Below are 21,985 nucleotides of genomic sequence, written 5' to 3' on the forward strand. Positions count from 1 at the left end.
ACGTTGTTTTTCCCAATGGCTATGCCTACAGTCTTTAAAATGTCTGCGCTTCATCACGAACATGTAATCACAACAAAACACCAATGTGGTGAGAAAAAGCACTATTGTATTTAGGTGACAAAGTGCAAAGGAAAAGAGGAGATTAATTTCTATAGTTAATTCTATATTTAATTCACCCATGTTAAGGTTCCTTATTCCTTATGTTTTTGAGCACAGGTCTGGAAAAAAATGAGTGAGACCCTAAGATCGGGTCCAGGATTATATTCTAATCACATCAGGAGTCTTTAAATTCAGATATTCATATTGTCTTTGTCTATAAGTGAAAGCAGGCCTCAGGCATGGTTGAATAGACGTTGACACCTGATGCACTCTGATTTCCAGGCTCTTCGTGGCATTTGGTTTGCTCATTGCTCAGAATCTCCCTCTCCAGGACACCCCCGCCCAACAGCACGTACATCCTCCCCACACACACACTCCCGCAACATGCGTCAAACAGAGGTCTTCATTATTTAATCTTTCAACAGAACACACCAATGGGTGTATCGATTCCAAACAAGGCCATTTGATTCTGTTCTCCCCAAGGTATCCCAGGTGGGGATGGTAGGGTGTGGTCAGTGTGGTGGTGCAGCGGGTTGGGTTGAAGGGTTTGTAGGGTAAACACAGCTGTCCAAAGCTGGGGCGTGTGGGGGTGGGGCAGGGTCTCGAGATAAGTTACCATAGCCTGGAAAGTTTGTAGGAGTGTGTGTGCATGTATATGTGTGTGTAGGTAAACATCACCATTACCAGCCGTACGGTATGGTATATAAACAGCAAAAGCACTTAAAAAGTGACAGAACGCTTGTGACAGTACCAGAACATACCTCCAGTAGGTGACACTCCTGAGGGAGATATCAGACACCCTACAGTCACCTGAAGACTGAGGATTCCTCCAGCAGACCCTCCTGTGAGGTAGGCTGTTGGTTCTTCTCCCTTGGTCACTCTGTCTCTAGCGCTTAACCACATTTCTCCTTTATTAAAGAATTTCTTCACACAAACTAACACTTTTCCCTCCAATCAGGAGATTCCAACAGTCACCAAGCGTGAAATGTCTGAATGCTCCCTTACAGTCAGACACCGGGGAAATGACAAGGGCAGAAGTAGGCTAGCAGTCGAACTTCACCACCTAACATTACCTAACGTGTCTCAGCAAAGCCCGTTCTTTAATTGCATGGGAATTGGTTCTTTTTTTTTCGCTGTCATACCCAATGTGTCAGTGTCACGCATCAATCGTCCGTTTAGCGGTCATGCGTGTTTAATAACGTATGTGCAAAAGGCACAAAAAGTGTGGTCTGTGTTTTATTACAAGTCACTAACATAACAAGATCCAAACACCTGAGAAATTGCTCTTCCCATGTATTTTTTCCTGGACCATGAAATATTACTGGAACATATTTTAGATCAAATTTTATACTGCTTTACATAACAATACAAATATATGGTTCAAATATGCCACGTATTACAGAAACTAAAAAATTGTACCTACACTAGCAGTAACTGATGTAAAACACTGTCCTTCAATGATTAGTGGAGGCACAAACTGAATAAAGTGTTTATTTTCATTTTTCTATATTTTTCTTTCAATTAAAATGGGACCCAGCTGGTGTTAAATGGAAACAGATGCTGGTGGTTTGAACCCAGATACGTACAGGAAAAGGTCTAGGTGTCGACCATGTTTAAATCTCATACAGTCAGAAGATAAGTCTGCATGACATATATGTAATTCAGTTCCTTTGCAGAGTGTCTACTTTGCATTTGTGCAACAGTACCTCAATGTGTTGAATTTTTACACGTTTAAAGAGCACTGTTGCTAATTTGCTATGGGAATAGAGCAGTGTTCCTCCAACCCAGTCCTCAGGAATCCCAGCCAGTCCACATTTTTGCTCTCTCCCATCTTTTAGCCAATGAAGAACATCGAATGCCTGGCACAGGAGCTGGGAGGGAACAAAAACATGGACTGGCTGGGGGTCCTTGAGGACTGGGTTGGGGGAACACTGGTATAGAGGATGCCCTGCCAAAATACCAAGAAGGTCACAGTTACTTGGTGGATCCTGTTATTTAATCTTCTACAGTTCAATCAGCGTTTCAAATATCATCGACATTTCCTGGGAAAGATGGACTGAATTTTATGTTCCTCGTTTGCTCTAAATCTCTCTCACCTCAAAAAACACAATGAGGAGGGTTGTGATCGCTAAAACCACAGGAATTAAATTTTTTAAGGCCATCGAGCAAAGACCCAATAAAAAAAATCGACAGCATTTCCGGGTTCTAGAAAACGAATGATTTTTTTTCGGTCAGGTGCGTTTCTTTCTTCTCCGAATGTGGGAATTTTCTCGGAATGGTGAAAAACACGGACTGTTTTTGTTGTAGGTCTTGGAGGGTGGAGGAACGGTCTAAATAGATTGAAAAGCTGACAAAACATTAAATGGGATTAGAGAAATTCTTTGTATGAGAAGCAGAATGTTTTTTTGTGGGAGGGCAGAAAACAGCAGGGTATGAAAACTTGGAACACATGCAGAAAAATACAGTATAGTGAAGAGGAATTGCAACATCTAAACAAATTTCCTGACCAAAAGTCTTGGGTAGCAGGTAAGTGGATTATACATATTGTCTGTTATGGCCAACTAAAAGTTCAATGAACTGCCACTTAAGAAAGGGGTTCTAGGAAAACATGGATCTTCATTCTTCTAGGTATTCGATCTTATACATTTGTTTACATGCAACAGTACCATGTATTTATTAGTTCACAGGTTTTATCCAGGTTTGCAGCAGTTCCTCTGAAAAATACTGAGAATAAGTTGCTAGGATACCATCCACTTTAATAAATTACCATAATTAGAGACTAGGTCATGAGGGAAATACTTTAACGCATAAATTTTTTTTTAACTAATTAAAACCTAGAATGAATATTGCTAACAAACAAAACATTAACTGGATCTCGGCTGGAATCTTAAAAGAATTTAAGTGCAGCCATTAACCGATGAAGCGTATGAGATTTCTTCAAAACATCGAAGTAACTCAAAACCGTCTTATGTTTTTGTGTCAGCCAGATTTGTGGAAGTAGAGAATGATGCAGTTCCTACAGAAATACCTGCACGAGTACCAGATTCACCGGAACCGTCTGGTAACTAAGGATGGTCACTGCAACATTGAGTTTGGCCATGTAAGTTACCGAAAGTGCTTTGCCTTCCTGTTCGACTTCTGGACCACCTTTGTGGAGATCCGGTGGCGCTACCTGCTGGTCTTTTCAACCATCTTCTTCATAGGCAGCTGGTTCATCTTTGGGCTGCTATGGTACTGGATCGCACAAAGCAACATGGACCTGTGGTGGCAGACCCCACCTCCTGATCATATGCCGTGTGTGAACAATGTGGATGGACTCATCACGGCTTTCCTTTACTCACTTGAGACGCAGACGACCATTGGATATGGGGTCCGACTCATCACGCCTCACTGCGCTGGAGCTATCATACTCCTCGTCATCCAGATCATAATAGGCACCATCACCAACAGCGTTGTGTGTGGTGTCATCCTGGCAAAAATGTCCCTGCCCAAAAAAAGGTCCAAGACGATAACCTTCAGCAAGACAGCTGTCATCTGCATGAAAAATGGCAGCCTCTGCCTGGTGATCCAGGTGGCCAATCTGCGCAAGACTCTGCTGATCGGAAGCCAAATTTATGGCAAGTTGCTGAGGACTACCGTCACACCCGAAGGGGAGACCATTATTATGGATCAAGTTAACATCGACTTTCTAGTGGATGCAGGCAAGGATAACCTCTTCTTCATCTGCCCTATGACACTTTATCACGTCATCAACAAGACCAGCCCGTTCTTCGAGATGGCTGTAGATACTCTACATCAGCAGGATTTCGAACTGGTGGTCTTCCTCGAAGGAACGGCCGAGTCCACCAGCACTTCTTTCCAAGTACGGACCTCCTTCATCCCCCGGGAGATTCAGTGGGGCTTTGCCTTCCTGCCTATCGTTTCTCGAACCAAGGAGGGCAGGTACTGTGTAGACTTCTGTAACTTCTCCAAAACGCTTCCGGTGCCAACTCCACACTGCGCCGATTGCTGCCACAACGAGAAGGTGCACAATTACCATGACAGGAGAGGCATCGACAACCAAGGCTTTCAAATTCTCGAAATGCCATCGGAGATCGCCTATATCACCAAAATGTGAGCCCCTGTGGGTTTTTAACAAAAAGGGCCCACATTTTTTATTAATGAAATGGCTCCATGTCTGTGGAATATAGTCTCCATGTCTCATACACATATGAGAGAAGCTGTCATATTTAAGACGGTTTTGATCTTAGTTTCAGCACATGAAGGTAATGAGATATCAGATAACATAGGGAAGGGGGTGCTGATCTTGAATTTGTAAAGGTCAGAGGTGGAAAGTTCATGTGCAGAAAGTACAAATCCAGACCAAGATTTTGTTTCAACCAACCAGCTGAGTATAAAGATTCACAGTCACAGAGTACTCAGCTGGTTGGTTGAAACAAAACCTTGGTCTGGATTTGTACTTTCTGGACCTGAATCTTCCATCTCTGGTAAAGGTCACGTGATGAAAGCTGGTATGGCTGGGCTGTGGTTCAGTGAATTTCCTAGGTACTAACAGCCAAACAGGTGATTATTATAAGCATTATTACGAGGAACTCTTCATAAATGACTGATGTTCTAATTTACTTACATTCCGCTTAAACCTATATGGGACAAAACACTCACCAGACACATTTCAGTCCATTTACCAGAGTGCACACACAGACACACAAACACACACACACACACACACACACACGTATCCTTATGGGGACCGCCCATTCACTTCCATGGGAAAAATGCTAACACTAACTATGACAACCTTAACCCCCCCCCCAGCCCTAACCATAACCATAAGTAACCAAGCACAATACAAGAGTTTTTGCATTTTTAGTTTTTTCATAGCAGTCACCAATTGTTATAAAATAGACTTTTCCCTGATGGGGACCAGGAAACCGGATATTTATTACATTATGGGGACATTGTGTCCCCATAAGGATAGGTATACCCGCTCACACACACACACACACACACACACACACACACAACGTGCCTCAAGCAGTGGACACAATCTCCTGCCAACAATGCCGTCTATGGAAAATGAGTTTAAAATCCATAGTTAAATAGAATTAAGGTCAGGTACCAAAGACTGTGAAAACTGACCCCCTGTGATTTGTCCCAAAAATGCATGTATATGTAATGAGAAATACGAGAGCTTTGCTGCTGTTCTGTTTTATTGCTTATGCCTTGTATGATACAGGTTTCATTGAACGTTGAACTATAATAGTTTGTAGAGTATTTCAGGTGAAAATAGTGCAGTTTTTTTTTATTATTACAAAGTAATTAGTAAATAAATACAGCAATCTTGTGCAACAAACTCAGCACGCCTCTCCAATGACGTCTCAGCCATTGTAATGCACACCTTGCCCCGCTAAATCAATTGTCCATTCATCTTTGAATGGAACTTTCTGGACGTGAGGAGGGGCTACCTAATCAGTTGCTTTAAAAACGATATTTTAACCGTGTGTCTGTGTTTCCTTTTTATTGTCCTCTTTTGTCCAGAGTGACACAATGACACGATATACATACATACTCCCTAACACCCGCGAACAATCAGATATGCGGGAATGTCCACGATGTTTATTTAAATTTAGCTTCTAGACAGGAGCGATCAAAGGAACAATGGAAACACAGCTGGCAGGAAGGGGGGGGGGTGACAGCATCCGGTGGTAGGGTTTTCCATTGTTTCACCTCCATCCTGCCACTCTGTGACACAGGTCTCCGACTTCGAAGGCCAGAGAGAACTGCAAGTGCGGAGACCTTCACGTGGAACCAGGACCACCGTCTGATCCCTCAGCATGTGCTTCTGTTGAGCAATTATCTGAACAGCATTGAAATACATTGACATTAAATGTATGTTACTTTTGTCCAAAGTACATTATAAACACACGTGCTATCGAGCAGAAGTTATGGTGTAGCTAGAAATTCTGCCCCCCCGACTAAGTCATCATGTCTCTCGTTTTATATTCAAGGACCCCCGTATAGTGTGCCCCCCCCCCCGAATCTGCAGGGTATACATGCCGCGAAGCCCCCGGCTTCACCCCTGAGTGCAGCTAGGTTGTGCTTCCACTGAAGGCCTAGGTGGATGGGTTAGCACAGGGGTAGGGAACCTGATCCATGGAGAGCCGGTGCGGGTTTTTGGGATGGTCTCTCAGTCAGCCAATAATAAAGCAGCGATTCTCAACTCCAGTCCTTGGAATCCACTGTTATTGGCTGACTGAGAGGCCATCCTAAACACTCGTACCGGCTCTCCATGGATCAGGTTCCCTACCCCTGGGTTAGCAGTTTGGGAATCAGACTGGCAGAGATATTTCTGGAACAATGGATGTTCAAGCTTTTTGTGAAAATGGAGAGGGAATCTGATGATAATAATTCATAACATATTTCTGCTACACACACGCCATAATCCTTCATTTCTAGTATTATTTTTATTTTTTATATTTATTGTATTTTTACTTAAGTAAAATAGTTTGTGTCACATGACTGAAATTGTTTTTATATACATATTCTTTTTAATGATGCGTTTTTTACATTTATATACATAAGAAAGCACATATTCTTGGGAGGTCTATATAGAGTCTATATGGAGTCCATATGAAATGAGAATATTTCCCTTCATGAGTCGTGCATGACCCTGGAGACGCCACACAGCGGGGGCTGTTGAAAATGAGGCAGTGCCAGAAAAATCATTTTTAACTTGCCTCCTATTCATGATAAATGGCTTTTCTTTGGGCCCAGTCATATTAAAAAAGAAATATCAAAGTTAATGCATGCTGTCTGTCTCCGGGCAGAGCGAGGCTTATCTAACGGCCATCGTGGCCGACGTCGAATGCGCTTCGGCCGTAATTATGAAAACCCTCATCCAGTCCAATCAGGTGGGGTTTTCATCAAGCTGTCTCACTGGCAAAACTGCGGATTCGCTTACACCACATGCCCCCCCGTGTGAAAAAGAAAGCAGCCCAGAGGCGTGCAGCTGGAAATGTGTTTCCATTCAGGCATCAAGCCCCCAACTCCCCCAGGCATGTCTGCTGGTGAATACAATGCTGCCTTTCTGGGGCTGTAAGGCCTGTTATAAAGCGGACCCTGGATGCGTTGGTGCTGGCAGAGAAGTAGCCCGCAGAAAGTCAGGGGTGAAGAGGTGGGTGTGAAATTTGCCTTTTCGGGGAAGATCGTTTACCAAGCCTATAACTGGCGAGAATGAAATATCCTCAGTGCTTCCGTCCGCGTTGCGGGAGATGGATCATGCAGGACAGCAATGTTTCAGGACCTGCAATAAGGAATCTGAAGTTCCATGTTCCTCTCCTGTGGACCCATGAGATGATGATGCTGCTGAAAATAGTTTTTTAATGTTACTTTTTAGGTGGCATTTTAATTTTGGTTGAATGTTGGATATGGGGCTAGACTGGGAAAAAAAGTCAGCCATAGACCTCAAAGTGCCCCTCGATAAGATGGCCAGTCCAGCCCTGGAGGTAAACACTGTTCAGCCGACATTGTGTGAGTGTTTTCACATGGAACCCGACAGAACATTTTGATAAAGTTTGTCTTCAACAAGGTTCTTTTGTTCCAGTGGGGTTGCAGCGAGTTTGGTTCACATTCCGGAAGCCTGAAGTGTGTGGAACACATGCTGGACAGGACAATGGTCCATCGTACATTCGAGAGAATTCTGAATAACTTTGGGCTGTTACTGTTTTGTGGAGAAATCAAGAAGTGTTTGTATCAGTAATTATAATTGCAGAGCCTGACCTAGAGCAATGGCTACCAAGCAGTATATATATATACCGAGCGGCAGGATATATATGTATATATATATATATACACACACACACACACACACACACATGCACAGTACTCACTAAAATTCTGTGTTTGTAAAAGTAAATATTTGTAAAAAAAAATGTTTGGAGAATTTTTTATTTCGAAGAATAAAAATATAAGTTGTTTTGAAGAAAAAAAAACATTTATTTTTTTCACATTTTCCTTATACAACAGCCCTTTTACAATAGGTAATAGTATACACTGCAGGATCGTTAAAAATACAAAAGGAATACTTGCAAAATTTTACATATATATTTATATATATTTCATATCCTAAGTAAATTGCATAATATGGAGGAGCAATGCTCCCCTGCGGCTGGGAGGGATGCAGAAAGCGGAAGTTCAGTAAATGTCGAAAATTATTGCTCTCTTGCTCTCCTTAAATATTTTGTGGTGATTTAAACCTCGGCGGTAAAAGCGCCATTAAACGCAGATCAGGTGTGACGATCTGCATTTACTGTGTTGCTGTGATGATGCTCAGGTGCATGAGATGTTCAGTCCGTTTGGTCACAGGAACAAACGCAGCTACATAGTCTGTTAGGCTGAGTAGTCTTTGGCATTCTGTTTTTCCTGCTACATTCAGATAGAATCCAAAATGATGGCAGTTAAAAAAAAAGTTGTGATTGTCTCCATTCTTAAGGCACAGGAAAACAGTTGAAACATACATAATTTGTTTGGGAAAATAAAATATCAGGTAGGATCGTCTATTGATTTGTCACTGAAAGGTAGTGAAAGTAGCAGAAACCTTCTTCAGTATAAAACACTCCATACAAGCTACTGCCCAAATGTACAGATATAAAAACACTTCATTAAAAATGCACATACTACACATCAGTAACTGTTATTTCTTTTTTCCAAACAATTTGCTCTTTTGGACCGAGGTCAACTCGTGTTAATTCTCTTGACTTTCAATACTGCTTCACATATGAAAATAACTCTGCATAATTTATACAGTAAGATGCTTTACCGCATAGTTGACCAATGTTAAAAACAAAACTAGAAAATAGTTCTGACAAACGCACAGCGTTCGTGAATCCGAGGAATGCTCTGCTTTGGAATCGTTAATCTTCGTCTCCGTTTTCCGTTTTAGTTACAGGTTTACTTCTGAGAGTTACTGGCTCCAAGCCTCTCGTTGGAGCTATAGAGAGCTGCTTCAAAATGCCTTGAGAAATTTACTGGATGTACGATAATGTTATAGTGTGGGATAAATGTATCAAGCGAGGGAATGGTGAGTAATGTGTTAACATAAGACACAGCTGTGAGAAGTCATCCCCTGAGCCGAACAATAGATGTAACCACTCTCCTCAACCTGGATGTCCACTGTACTGAAACGAAACTGAACGAGGCCAAACTGGACTGAACCGGGCTAAGGCGGCTAAAACCAGAATGGAAAAGAGAGTCGGACATCCAGGGTAGGAAAAGCTAAAGATGCCCGTGGAATTGAGCTCGAGGAAACGGACTCAGAACAACAGCTGTATGCGGGCCAGGAGACCCACAGATAGCAGTGCATTCACATTAATACTGGTCTGGTTCCATCATGGCGTCTGGCCCAACTGGCTTCATGCGAGGCCTCTTGAAGGCACCACGACTCCTCCGGCTTCTCCAACTTCCAGTTTGGAGGATAAAAGTTTTGTCTGACTGGCAACTCCCAGTCACTGGATTCCCTCCTGGGGGCTGAGATGTCCCTTGCTTTTGAACTCTCCCAGAGTTCCAGAAGATGCTTCAGATGCAAAAAGAAAAAAAAAAAACACACACACACACACACACAAAGACTGATCACACAACACAAGACAAACATCTTCTGGAGTCCAAAAACTGGAGCTAGAATTTGGGACCCAAGAAAGCTGAGCCCATGTCTCGAGAAAGACCTTGGTTTTCCCACAATGCCCTTGCCTGCTTAGATGCTGGTGTCCAGCTCTGGGGAGGGTTGTGGGTTTTAATATACCCACAGATGCAGCTCTCAGGGTAGAAAGGCGCCATAAAAAACAACAAGAACGACACACAAACATATACAAAGCAACCACCAGGCGTGTAAGTAGTACTCCATTATAAGTGGATAGCAAAATCCAGTTCTTTTCCTTAATTTAGCATCTGAGAAATAAATCCAAGAGTTTCAAATCCAAAATGGGTTCCAGAAGAGAGTACTCCATGTCCTCGTCTAAGAGTGCAGGCCAGGCTGGGTGAGCATTGGGGCAGGTTTAGTAATAGCTGCCCAGGTGAGATGGCACATGGGAGTTGGGGTGGCGTGGAACACTGGAGCTGGGATAGATGCCACCGGTTGGCGAGCTCCAGTAGGGGGTAGCTGGTCCAAAGAAGTTGGGGGAGGTAACTGGCATGGAGGGCGGGTGTGGAGAGACAAAGTTGACCTTCTGCTGGTGGGCATGGTATGGAGGCACGTAGGCTAAGTCTGAGGGGTACTTGTACATGGAGGACTCGGTGGGATGGGGCTGCAGGGCTTGGGCGATGCCGTGGAAGTCGAACTTGTAGGCGTAGCGCTTGCCGTGCACCTTGGTCATGATGTTCTTGTCGTAGTAGTAGCGCAGCGCGCGGCTCAGCTTGTCGTAGTTCATGTTGGGCTTGCTCTTCCTCTCGCCCCAGCGCCGCGCCACCTCGTCCGGGTCCGTCATCTTGAACTCGCCGTTGGTGCCCTCCCAGGTGATGCAGCCGGCGTTTGCGCTGTCAGACAGCAGCTCCAGGAGAAACTGCCAAAGCTGAATTTGGCCGGAGCCTGCAGAAGACCGAATGGCGATAGTACACGCGCGTAAAGCCCAGAGTCACAGGATTAAAATGAGATCTACATTCTTCCCATATTCATACAATTCCCGCTAAATACATACACTACAAAAGAGATCTATTCCCTAAGTCTGTCTATAAGTCAAATGTATAGGCAAGTCGGAACAATAGTATATAATATTACAGTAATACAAAAAAAGTATTTCTCAGAAACTGTGCAATTTTGTCTTGCGTGTATGTGCATTAATTATTATGAACTATTGCTTTCAACTCAAATCTTTACTATAATATGCAACATGGCTGTCTGTTGGTAAGTATGAATTGTGCATGTCAGGCATTTTTAACCCAGAGGTTGCCTGTACATCCAGTGTGGACCAAGCAAAACCAGCAGGTCAGAGGGTAGCGATGCATCTTCCTGTCGATTCAGAAAGTTCATACTAGAAGTACCTACCTAGGATGTATTATAATCCCATTCTAACTGTTTCAACTGTCTTTGTGAGGACACTGCAAAGTATTTTTGTGTGCTAAAATCATTTCAGTTATTTCAGGTTTAAAATGGGTCGAGACATAATTTTCAGGGGATTATAAAAATTCTTTTTGGATTTTAATCCCAATAAAAATGCCGATACGGCTGATGAATGGAAACCTATGTGTAAAGAATGCGGGACTGACTGTTACACATATAGATGTAATTTGGGACAGGATGTGCACTTACCTGGATTGGCCAGCCTACTGCTGGTAGGTCCTAGTATCTGGTAGGGATCTGAAGCGAGGGAAAGAGAGAGAGAGAGAGACAGAGAGAGAGAGAGAGAAGAGAGAGTCAGCGTGTGAGGCTGTGTGGGCTAATTCTGTTCTCTTTCATTGCTGGGAGGACGTCCCCTGTTCTTGTTTACCTGGCTGGGATCTCTGCTGCTCAGGGGTCTTGGACACGCTCTGTGAGATGGCTGGTGAACCTGTGTGCATGAAGCAGGAGGGGCGGGTTGGACGGACGCAAAGCCAGGCGGGAGCGGACCACCAGGACAGAGCGCTTTACAACAGCCTCTGACGATTCCAAAGAAAATAGGGCAGGAGCGGGTCATGCTTCTAAGTGCTTAATGGAGTTTTAAGCATCTGGTTTCCAGGGGCTGGCTGCAGAGTTCTTAATCTCTGGAGTCGTGCCCTCTCTCCCTCGGCTAAGAACTGGCACTGAACCCGCCCTTAAAACCGGACCATCAGCACACAACAGCAGGCTCTGCTCACCGCCAACGAGCGCTGGGTGGCCATTCAGAATCGTGTTAAACCAGGTGTCCCACTCTATCATTTTACTATAATATAAAGGTAAACCATTACTCAATAGCATTAGGGGGTCTGTCTATCCAGGCCCTTGGTGTAAATCAAATCAAATAAGTCCAGACGAGTGCAGCACTCTGCAGTTCTATTCCAGGAAGTGAGTGAGTGTTTTTCACGTACCTTTTCCACTGTGCATGTTGTTTGACCACCCACTGCGTCTCACTGCATCATATGAGGGGTCTGCATGACAGAATAAGAGACGTTTTAATGGGTGGGCAAAAAAAAAAAAACTAAACAAAATAAAAGGTGATCTTTCCACACACACCAGAAGAAAATAATTATATCAATAGCGTTCCCCTCAAGCGTGTCGTAAAACAGCACCAGGTGCAATGGGGTTTTCCCGAGAATGGGGAAAATTCACAGCTAAGTGAGGCACCATCGCCCACCGTTTTGCTTCCTATCAGCCAAAAGTAAGCAGGACGCCTCTCTTGTACAGCAGATGGGGACAGTGAGCCGATGCTGCGATTCTCCTCCGAAAGGATAACCGGAATGTTGTGGAAACAGGGAGGACACACGCACCGTGCCAGTAGACAGCTATAAAAAGCTCCCCTGGTTTGGACTCCGTCCAAGAAGCCCGCATTGGGATATGCTGTGTGTGCTGGCATGGAAAAATAAAGCCCAGAAAAAGGCACATTGGCGCCACATAGTGGTTATCAGGCAACAAGGCTTTTTTTGCCCTGTTTAGGATTTTCTTCCAGCTTAGAAATGTAACCAATTTGCACCTGTACACTGCCGACTTGCGAGATCACAGAAAAGAGGAGTCCCTGTACATTGCCAACTTGCGAGATCACAGAAAAGAGGAGTCCCTGTACATTTCCAACTTGCGAGATCACAGAATAGAGGTGTCCCTCTACATTGCCGACTTGCGTGATCACAGAAAAGAGGAGTCCCTGTACATTGCCGACTTGCAAGATCACGGAATAGAGGAGTCCCTGTACATTGCCAACTTGCGAGATCACAGAATAGAGGAGTCCCTGTACATTGCCGATTTGCAAGATCACAGAAAAGAAGAGTCCCTGTACATTGCCAACTTGCGAGATCACAGAATAGAGGAGTCCCTGTACATTACCAACTTGCGAGATCACAGAAAAGAGGAGTCCCTGTACATTTCCAACTTGCGAGATCACAGAAAAGAGGAGTCCCTGTACATTTCCAACTTGCGAGATCACAGAATAGAGGAGTCCCTGTACATTGCCAACTTGCGAGATCACAGAATAGAGGAGTCCCTGTACATTGCATTATGCTGGATTAAACGTGAGGAGGATGTAACTCGCTTCAGAATCAACTATTTAAAGGCCCTGTGACACACTGGGAGTGTCATGGTAAGCTGTAAAGAGGTCCATCTTAAACTCAACCCAGATCAGAGGCTCTTGTGTACATCCTTAACATTTGTCTGAACTGTGTCGATCCTCCAATGACCTGTGGACTGACAGCGCCCCCTTGTGGAGCAAAAAAAAAACACAACAGAAACATCCATCCAAAATTTTATGCATCAGTGGATCCTCAGTTTTATTAACCGAGCAAGCAGGCATACAAAAGACTTTCAAATTCGATCCTAATAAGGATAACAAACTACCATAAAAGATAAAAATAAAAGATAAACATACAAATTATATTTTATACACAAGTATAATGTACAATTGTGGAATTATTCATCATTATAAATTAGAAAGTCTGGTGGTCAATCATGAGCATCATATCAGGAATGTAACGGACTGCTGAATCTCACACTGACGCGATGACCTTTGCCATCTGGCTAAGGTCGGGCGTGCAATGAATTGTTAAGTTCAAGGAAAAAAAAACCCAAAAACAGAATTATGCTTATTACCTAACAAAGAAAGCACTGGCTTCGTGCCATTTTAAACAAACTCCCTTCATTTAACCTGTGAAAGAAGTACACTGTATTACTGTAGTAAGGGGCTCTGCTATTGTGAGGTCTAATTCGATAGCACAGTCACCAGCTGTACCGAAACAACTCACATTCAATTTAGCTCAATGAAAGCAGGAATGTCTCTGAATTTTTTTTCCATTCACTAAATGTTCATTTAGTTCCCGGTAAAAAGGGCCCTCTTTATTATTTTACTCCGTTTTAATGTATCCCTCATTCCTGAGCTGCTGGCTTCAGATGGGGGAAGGCGGGGGGGGACAAAACTAGAAGTCAGTCCCCGTCCCAGTCGGGTGGAGGGGGCCAGCCGAGGAATAACAAGCAGGCAGCCGGGACGCAGCAGAGCCTGTCAGCTCCAATACGGGCCGGTCCGGGCGGAGGCTGTGGCACACGAGCTGGGTGCGCTCCTCCGAGACTTGCGTTTCCTGCCCGCCTCGCCTGCAGACAACCCCTCTTTGTCTAACCGGCCCCCACCCCCCCCCCCCCATGAAAAAACACATGGGGGCTGCCTCCCTCCAAGAGGGAGGGAAGGGTCAGGAACAGAGGGAAATTTGGGGTAGGGGGCGTTGGGGGGACGGTCGAGCTGGGGGTGGGGGGTTTGAAGAAGGAGACCCGGGAAGGCGAAACACAACTTCGGAATTTGAAAGGAAAACAATTGTGACGGATCCGGCTACTGTCGGGGGGCATTTCGCTGGGGGCTGGACGGGGCTTCCTCTCCCTCAAACCCTCACTGCTGTCCGAGGGGACGTGCGGTTTCTCCGAAAAGCTTCACACAGCATAGGCCGGGACTCACGGATGGAGCCGTCTGGCCGGGCCACACATGGGCCAGTGGTCCGAGTGTTCTCTTGCGAAGGTGAGGTCCGTGATAGGTGGGCCCACACATGGCAGTTCCGTCACTACTGCCCGAGATAATGGCAAAGCACAAACCCAGCGTAAAGCTCACCCCGTTAATCAGCTAGGCACGGAGCAGATACCACAGCCATTTCATTCCAGTGACTTCTACAGACTCCAACATGCCATTTTATCAAGCTGAGTAACCCTGCGTCCAGATGAACGCAGCCGAATTTCATCGTTATTTTCAGTATCTATTTAAAGTCCTACTTCTCCATAGGTTCCTTTAGCCTTTATTTTTCTTCTATTTATCCAGCTGGATATTTGCGTTTTCGGGCCAACTATGAGGGCAGCCTGGTGAGCCTGGCGTTGGTAAGCAGCCACCGTGTGTCTCGCCAGGGGCGTCTGCGAAAGACACACATGAATGGCGGTTTTTGGCGCCAGCTCTGCAGGCCTCACGCCTCGTGCGTCAACAGGAGAGTGACATAACCCAGCCGGACCGAGGTAAAAAAGAAAAGGACTGTCCGGTGGCCACTGCAGGCAGCTGGGAGGGTGCCGGGTCACCCTGTGTTGTTGGATTTGTCCTCTGGGTGGAGACAAACCCCCCCCCAACAATCTACGAGATCAAACGCCTGGTGTTGAACTCCAGTTAGACGGCAAACTGGCTCCTCCACAATCTTATCCAACTGGCCATTAGGCTAATTAAACTGATGAGAATGCAAAGAGCAGGGGGCGGGTCTTGTGAACGAGATTTTGTGGTGGGGTGATAGGGGGCCGACTTGGGCCCTTATCATGGGGTGCTGGGCGGGGGGGGGGCAGCCCTGTGAGCCAGTCCCGCCCCGATAAGGGTCTGGGCCTATCTTCATATTGGGCCGCAGTCTGGGTCACGCCATGCAGAAAGGAATGGCGAAGATTCCACCCTCCTCCACTGGGAGACGGCAGGATGGCCATGTGGTGGACTGGGGGGGCGGGGGGGGTGCGCTGTGTCTGAGTTTAAGGACGTAGAAACGCATCCCTAAGGGTGACACCTAATTCACTAAGCCAGTGCAGTCACACGCATGTATTGCGGCCGTTATGAGTATTTGAATATATGTCATACTTAATCGCAGATGGACTGCGTAACACGCAGCCTTATACCGGCGCCTTCTTCTAAGACGGAGATTTTTCCTTTTACAGTGGGATGCTCCTCTATGCTGCACCATCCCTTCACCCTGCATGCTAAATTAACACCGGTAATATTAATTATGAGCTGGACCACCCCCCAGGTCCAAGAGCAAAGTCCAGGTGAATGCAGACCCAAAATTTTTTTCAGAATCTGGGGACTTATCTCTGCTCCTGGGTTCTTAGCTGTAGATGTGCATTCTGAGGGACTGCTACCCGGAGCAATGAGGGCGGGGTCTAGGGTCTGGGCGAGGGGGTAGTGGGGTTTGTAAGCCCATGCTCGACAGGCCATGTGACGCTCGGTAGGTTTCATGGGTAAAACAGCTGGGGGGGGGTGGGGGTCAAACAAAATGAACTGAAATAGATGGCAGCCCCAGTAAAATGTGATACATGGTGGGGGGGCACTGCTGCTCTCTCCTTGCCGTACCCCCTCAGAACGTCATAACAACGAGATAAACAAAAGCCAACTCCCCCCCACCCACTGGCCGTTGTCTGGCTTGCCACCTGTCTTCCAGATCCCCCCTCTTCATACCCGCCCGTCAGCCCCTCTCATAGCCCACCTGTTTTTTTGTCTCTCCGAGCACCCAGGCATTGTCCCCCACCCCCGGCCAAGCCCCCACCACGGGAGCAGGTAGACCCTCAATGGGGCGTCTGAAGTGGGCTAGCTCTTATCAGCCTCACAAAGACGCACCTGTCAATTACCACGCTCGCCATCGCCACAGAACCCGCCATCGCCGTGACACCCGCCATCACCGCGGCACCCGCCATCGCCATGGCACCCGCCCGCCGAGATAGAAAAGGCACTGGCTGTGCTCATGATCAGAGCGTGAGTTTGAATGCCGCAGGTTTATACAGTAGCTCTCTGCTATGGGGTCTTCCATTCCACAAAAGCTGGTATTCATATAAACCCTCCTACCCATATAGTGGCCAAAGGCCCTTTAAACATCCTAGCCAATGAATCAATATCCTTTCAAATATGGCGACGAAACACTTATTTCTTGACTATATAGTAAATGATAAATCCATCCATCCACCCATCGTCCCTTCACTTTTCCAGTATAGGGTCGCAGGATATAATTTGTGAAATTGTATTTAGTATCACATGTTTTGACTGTACTGGAAAAGTGATACAGAAGATGGATGAATGTTTTTACACCCACACATCGCGCCGCGGTATTTGGCATTTTCCCCCCACATAGTACTTTACAGGATTTTTCCAGATGGAATACAAAAAATGTTTAAAAACCCAGCGTAGGATAAGACTTACTCTCTGACACTTCACACGATGCAGCTGTAGCTGCGACCACTGTGAGGACCACTAGACCAAGGCCGTGAAAATGAGCAGGCATCATACCTTCTTTGGTGGTCAGGCGGGGCGACTGCTCTGCGTGGGATGGGGTGCTGTACGACAATGACGAGCTACCTGCAGGACACAACAGAGCGTGATCATCATCACAAACCTATTCATTTTCGCCTCTATTTAATGCACATTCTTCAGTAGAATAGATATTAATATATAGATATATTGCATGAATGAATGGAATACAATGTCAGTGAACCTTTACCCAAGGCTGCATTGTACACAAAAATAATAATATACCAAAAAGTCTTCTACAAATACATAAATGAAACCATTTCTGAAGCTGACAAACACCACACATTCCAACATGTTCATTTGACATAGCATAATTTTAAAATCTGCCTCCTTCAGCAGAATTATTAGTTTGGTTCATCGCCTACATATCCCACTTTCAGACATTTGCAATCATGATCCTGTACCCGACTCCGTATGGAGAACAAACTGAGTTCCACATACTTTTCCTTGTTCATGGTCCAGATGAATGGTCTACTAATTAAACTGGTCGGGTCATTCTTTGTTATTGAAAGTGGTTCCACAATTATGCTCATCCAATTTGAGAACTATGATTACTTTAGGATAAGTTTGGTTTTATACCATAAACCACAATGAACCCTAAAATGAAACCACCCTCACACACACACACACACACACACACACACACACACACACACACACACACACACACACACACACACACAAAATTACTTCTGAGCTGCCGTTCTGATTTTTTCAGCCAGGGTGTCGAAAATACTTGTTAATTTCAGCAATCATAAAAACCACAAATCAACTGAAGTGTGCTAAGGAAGGTAGGTAGTAGGTCGAACTTCCAAGAGAAAGAACGATTCGCCAAAAGAGACAGGAGAAAAATGAGAAAAATCTCATCTGCAATGAGAAAAATCACACGCTGTTTTTATTTCGAGAACATAGGAGATGTTCTGCTCACTTTGAGAACCCGCAACAGTGCTTTGTCCCCACTTTTAAGGCCAGGGAGTGTTCTGCTGTGGTCAATATTTTAAAAGGCCTTACCCCGCTCCCCCGCAACCCCCCCCACCAAAGCTCTCCTGGACCTGCGGCGGCCGAACAGGACTTCCATTGTGCGAGCGGTGAAGTCCCGACGCAGCAATGAAATGCAGGTCCTCGTGTAAAAAAATAATTCCACACCTAAAGAGCGAGCAGGCGGGCGGCCCAGCAGCCTCAGTGTGGCGAAGGGAGGCTGCTTTAGTGCTGTTAACCCTTTCTGGCTGCTATTCATTGTCCCCAAGTGACTGGCTACTGTGAGTGAGCGGCCCCCAAACTGACGATCTCCTCGCTAGAAGGACTGAGTGTCTCCATGCGATCCATGTTCTGGGTCAGAACAAATAGAACACGCAGACTGTGGCCCAGTTCCTAGACATTTCTTCACACAATGGTTTCGTTAAATGACAGACGGAGCACTTTGCTTTCTAAGAAAATAAAAATCTTAACTGCAGCATTTCTCAGGTGACTTTACTGATTGTTCTTCATTCTGTCACAGTTGTTGCAGGAAGACCAAGAACTGGAGACAAAAACTGGATCAGACTTCCTGACTGCCTCTCCGAATTCTATGCCTTGTTTCCTGACACATCGTCTCTACCACATTGCCCCAAAAACTGATCCCACATCAGGAATACCCTCCCACCCCCACCAGTGGTGGAGGTCTTCCTCTCCAGCGGTAATCTGCTAATAGGAATGGCAAAAGCACAGAACTGCTCCAGACGAATTTCACCTCGCCGAGCAGATTTTTACGGTCGCCTCACCAAACCACCAGGGGCTAGGAAGTACCCTCCCTCCCATTCCAGGTGAGCGAAGCCAGGGCGAAAAGTTCTCCCCCTCACCATTCACCTTGTAAATCCACCCGTCGCATTCGACCGGGGACATCTGGAATGAAAACTGAAATCCGTCCCAGTGGCCCTCAATCACTGCCGTTTCAGCCCATTTTTCGAGGTCTGGAAAAAAAAATCCTCTTTTCACAAGCGCTTTGTTACAAGATACATTCGCTCATGGCTTGAGTTTCCCCATGTGGCACTTCAGCGCATATGTGGTACGAGAACCAGCATGCATGGGTGCGATAAAACAAACAGTCCACAGGCTCTCCCTGACAGACTAATTTGAACAAATTCTCAAATTGCACCCAAATTGAAAGCACATTGGAAAAGAGGTGGTCGCTTACAAAAATCTGGATAAGTCACCAATGTTGAAGAGAAAAATAGCGCATGGACGATCGACTTATAGCTCCTGCCAGCTGGAGAAAAAGAAGAAAATCCTGCAAATACCTTGCGTGTGCCCGTTCAATGGCCCTCTCGGCGCACTCAGAACTTTACATCCGGCACGCCATTAGCCTTTGGGCCAGGAATTCTTCATGGTCAGTGCTAGCTTAAGAGCAGCAGGCTTCGCTAATCAGAGCTCAAATAAACAAAAAAAAAACCCTGCGTTTGCTCATGATGCATGCAGATGTGGGTGACATTATTGCGGGGCACGTACGGCAGCCCAAGAGGGGAAGCCAGTGATGGACACCCAGCGGCCGCTAATCACTAAACACTTCCAGCTCCTGCTGCCCTGCAACTGGTGCAGCGCTGGAGTTTGTGTTACCCAGACCCCACATATTTTCACCCTGAAGGATTTGGTCTTAGTTTGACTAAATCGCTGTCTGAGATCGTGTTTGTTTTTGTTGATGGGGGTTGGTGTAGAGACGGGTCGAGTCCCGCATTTTGCGACTTCCAGAAGTCGAGGATTCCACAGCCGCCGTCTATCCCCAGTTCTTGCTGACGCAGGACTCATTTGGGGCAGAAGCCAACGTTAATCTACACGCCTCGAACATCAACCTCATTGCACTTGGCCTGTGAAGCAGAGGGCTCCTTTTTTTTGAGGCACTGGGTAGGATCCAGAGCAATTTAGAGCTGAGGAATCTGAAACAACTCTTCTTCATCCAAAACATACAGCTAAATCGCAAGCGTTGCGAATGAACAGCTCCCTGCCTCATCGTCCCGTAATCCGGTAAGTCCTTTTGCAAGTGTTCCCAGTGAACGTTCGACTCCAGGAGACTCTTTGCGGCTGTCCTGGATGCTGACCTTAGCGTTCAATGCACAAAGGAGCCTGTTGTGCTTGTAGCAGTAGTGCTCTGACCCAAACCCACGCTGGAAGGGGGATTTCTACACCCCCCCCCGCAAACAAAGCTACCATTGCGTCACAGCAGGACCTGTCATGGTTTTCAGGGAACACCATCAAACGGACAGGCTACGTCGGTACCCCACCCTGTTACTGTCTGTGACATAATATCTGGGAGTCACAGCTGTAGCTCATTTGCGCTGATGCCTCGCAGAGTCTCCCCAGCGTAACAGGGAGTTTGCTTGATCATTCTGCGTCGCAAAAAAACTGGTCATGGAAAGTCTGCGTCCATGAAACAGAGTCTGGTTTTAGAACTAGCCTCCAATCGACCAACCAGTTCACAATAAAGGAACTAAAATTCCGAGCACTAGCTAACAACCGAAATGCTAGTTATCAGTGAAAGCTCTAGCCAACAATCAAAGTACTGGATGACCACCTAAATGCTAATCTATAAGGTTAGCATTAGCCTCTAATCTAATTGCTATCCAAGCAGCTGCAAATCCAAGAACTACCTGAAAGTGCTAGCCAACAGTTCAAGTACTAGCTGACCATACACCCACTAGCTAACTACGCTAACGCTAGGTGACAGTATTTATGCTAACTGACAGTCCTTTGCAGACAATCCACGAACTTTTGAAAGCTGTACTTGCAGATGCTATGCCTCGGCTTCCGATAGCCAGCCTTACGGGCAAGCAGCTCCTCTAGCCGTGTCTTAATGCCAAAAACACACCAAGCCACATGTCTGAGAGCCCTTCGCTGTAAATCATGCCCTTCACTGTAAGTTAAGGATACATTTCCTGTGCGTAGCTTCTCAGACGTACAACATTGGCTTTGTTCTATGACAGAAAATGCACTGAGCCGGGCGTGTTTAGGGGTTACCGTCGTTATAACGATTCTTTGTGGTCACGCTAGCTTAACTATAGCCACAAGCTAGGCCACTGTAGGGAAAAAAAGTGTATAGAGCAAGGTTTCTCATATTATATTATGAGCTTTACATGCATTTTTTTTCCCCGGGTACAAACATAAAAGGACAAATGGGTCAAATTTTTGCCTTTCAAATCCCAGCTAAATCCCCATCGATCACGAATGAGAGGTCGCTGTTGTATGAGCTCGGGGGGAGAGATTACTTACTTTCCCTGAGGTAATTGAGATGTGAGAGCAGGACCTCGACATTGTATATGCCGGTGAGCCTCAGAAAATCCTCCTTGGTCATCTTGCACAGCTCCTTGCCGTCTGTGTTCTGGAACATGGACGTGTCAACCTCCAACAGCCCGTACTCTTTGATCGCCCACTCCAACCACTGCCGCACGTGGTCTTGTGACCAGAGCGAGGGATCTGCAGGAGGTACGCAAAGCGGACGGTCACACAAGGGGCAGCAGACCCAGAACACCTGGCCAGCATCTATCCTTCTAAATGTGGCAGCTTCTTCTCCACTTCTCCACTTCCATTAACTTATTTATTCATTCATATGAATAGGAGGGCATTTTGGTTTCAGCAATACCATAACCCTCTGGCTAACTGGCACTGGCAGCTCTGAGACGCGACAAAATTTACTTTGCAGTAGATAAAAGTTAAATACAGATTCTCCGTGGGTCACAACGGTCCATGTCACG

The 21,985-nt window shown here is 45.8% G+C and overlaps 2 protein-coding genes across 10 annotated transcripts in view; one reads left to right on the plus strand and one right to left on the minus strand.

The window, feature by feature from the left end:
- Window positions 1-729: 729 nt before the first annotated feature.
- On the plus strand, window positions 730-6,225 carry LOC125728370 (ATP-sensitive inward rectifier potassium channel 1-like). 5 transcript variants are annotated; one of them, XM_049005363.1, is made up of 3 exons: window positions 730-948; window positions 3,087-4,212; window positions 5,853-6,225. In XM_049005363.1, the coding sequence occupies exons 2-3, from the start codon at window positions 3,104-3,106 to the stop codon at window positions 5,968-5,970; spliced, it is 1,227 nt and encodes a 408-aa protein (XP_048861320.1). In that variant the 5' UTR covers window positions 730-948; window positions 3,087-3,103; the 3' UTR covers window positions 5,971-6,225. The 5 variants fall into 5 exon arrangements, 4 of the variants coding, with proteins under 4 accessions (XP_048861320.1, XP_048861321.1, XP_048861318.1 ...); XM_049005364.1 differs by lacking the exon at window positions 730-948 and adding an exon at window positions 2,140-2,625 and having other exon boundaries at window positions 3,083-4,041; XM_049005361.1 differs by lacking the exon at window positions 730-948 and adding an exon at window positions 2,141-2,625 and having other exon boundaries at window positions 3,083-4,212.
- A 1,862-nt stretch (window positions 6,226-8,087) lies between these two features.
- fli1 (Fli-1 proto-oncogene, ETS transcription factor) overlaps window positions 8,088-21,985 on the minus strand; it is a 28,531-nt gene continuing 14,633 nt past the window's right edge. For all 5 annotated transcript variants that reach the window (XM_049005354.1, XM_049005353.1, XM_049005357.1 and 2 more), the window contains 6 exons: window positions 21,504-21,707; window positions 17,244-17,312; window positions 12,133-12,192; window positions 11,577-11,636; window positions 11,399-11,446; window positions 8,088-10,678 (listed from right to left, as the gene is read on the minus strand). In XM_049005354.1, coding sequence (XP_048861311.1) covers window positions 10,149-10,678; window positions 11,399-11,446; window positions 11,577-11,636; window positions 12,133-12,192; window positions 17,244-17,312; window positions 21,504-21,707 — 971 coding nt within the window. In that variant the 3' untranslated portion in view covers window positions 8,088-10,148. The remainder of the gene's footprint in view (window positions 10,679-11,398; window positions 11,447-11,576; window positions 11,637-12,132; window positions 12,193-17,243; window positions 17,313-21,503; window positions 21,708-21,985) is intronic.

The sequence above is a fragment of the Brienomyrus brachyistius genome, unplaced genomic scaffold, assembly GCF_023856365.1.
Source record: "Brienomyrus brachyistius isolate T26 unplaced genomic scaffold, BBRACH_0.4 scaffold265, whole genome shotgun sequence".
NCBI lineage: Eukaryota > Metazoa > Chordata > Actinopteri > Osteoglossiformes > Mormyridae > Brienomyrus > Brienomyrus brachyistius.

Coding starts and splice junctions, on each gene's coding strand:
- LOC125728370 (XM_049005363.1), top strand. CDS start 3,104: ATGATGCAGTTCCTACAGAAATACCTGCACGAGTACCAGATTCACCGG. Junction 4,213..5,852: donor ATCGCCTATATCACCAAAAT/GTGAGCCCCTGT, acceptor TCTGTGACACAG/GTCTCCGACTTCGAAGGCCA.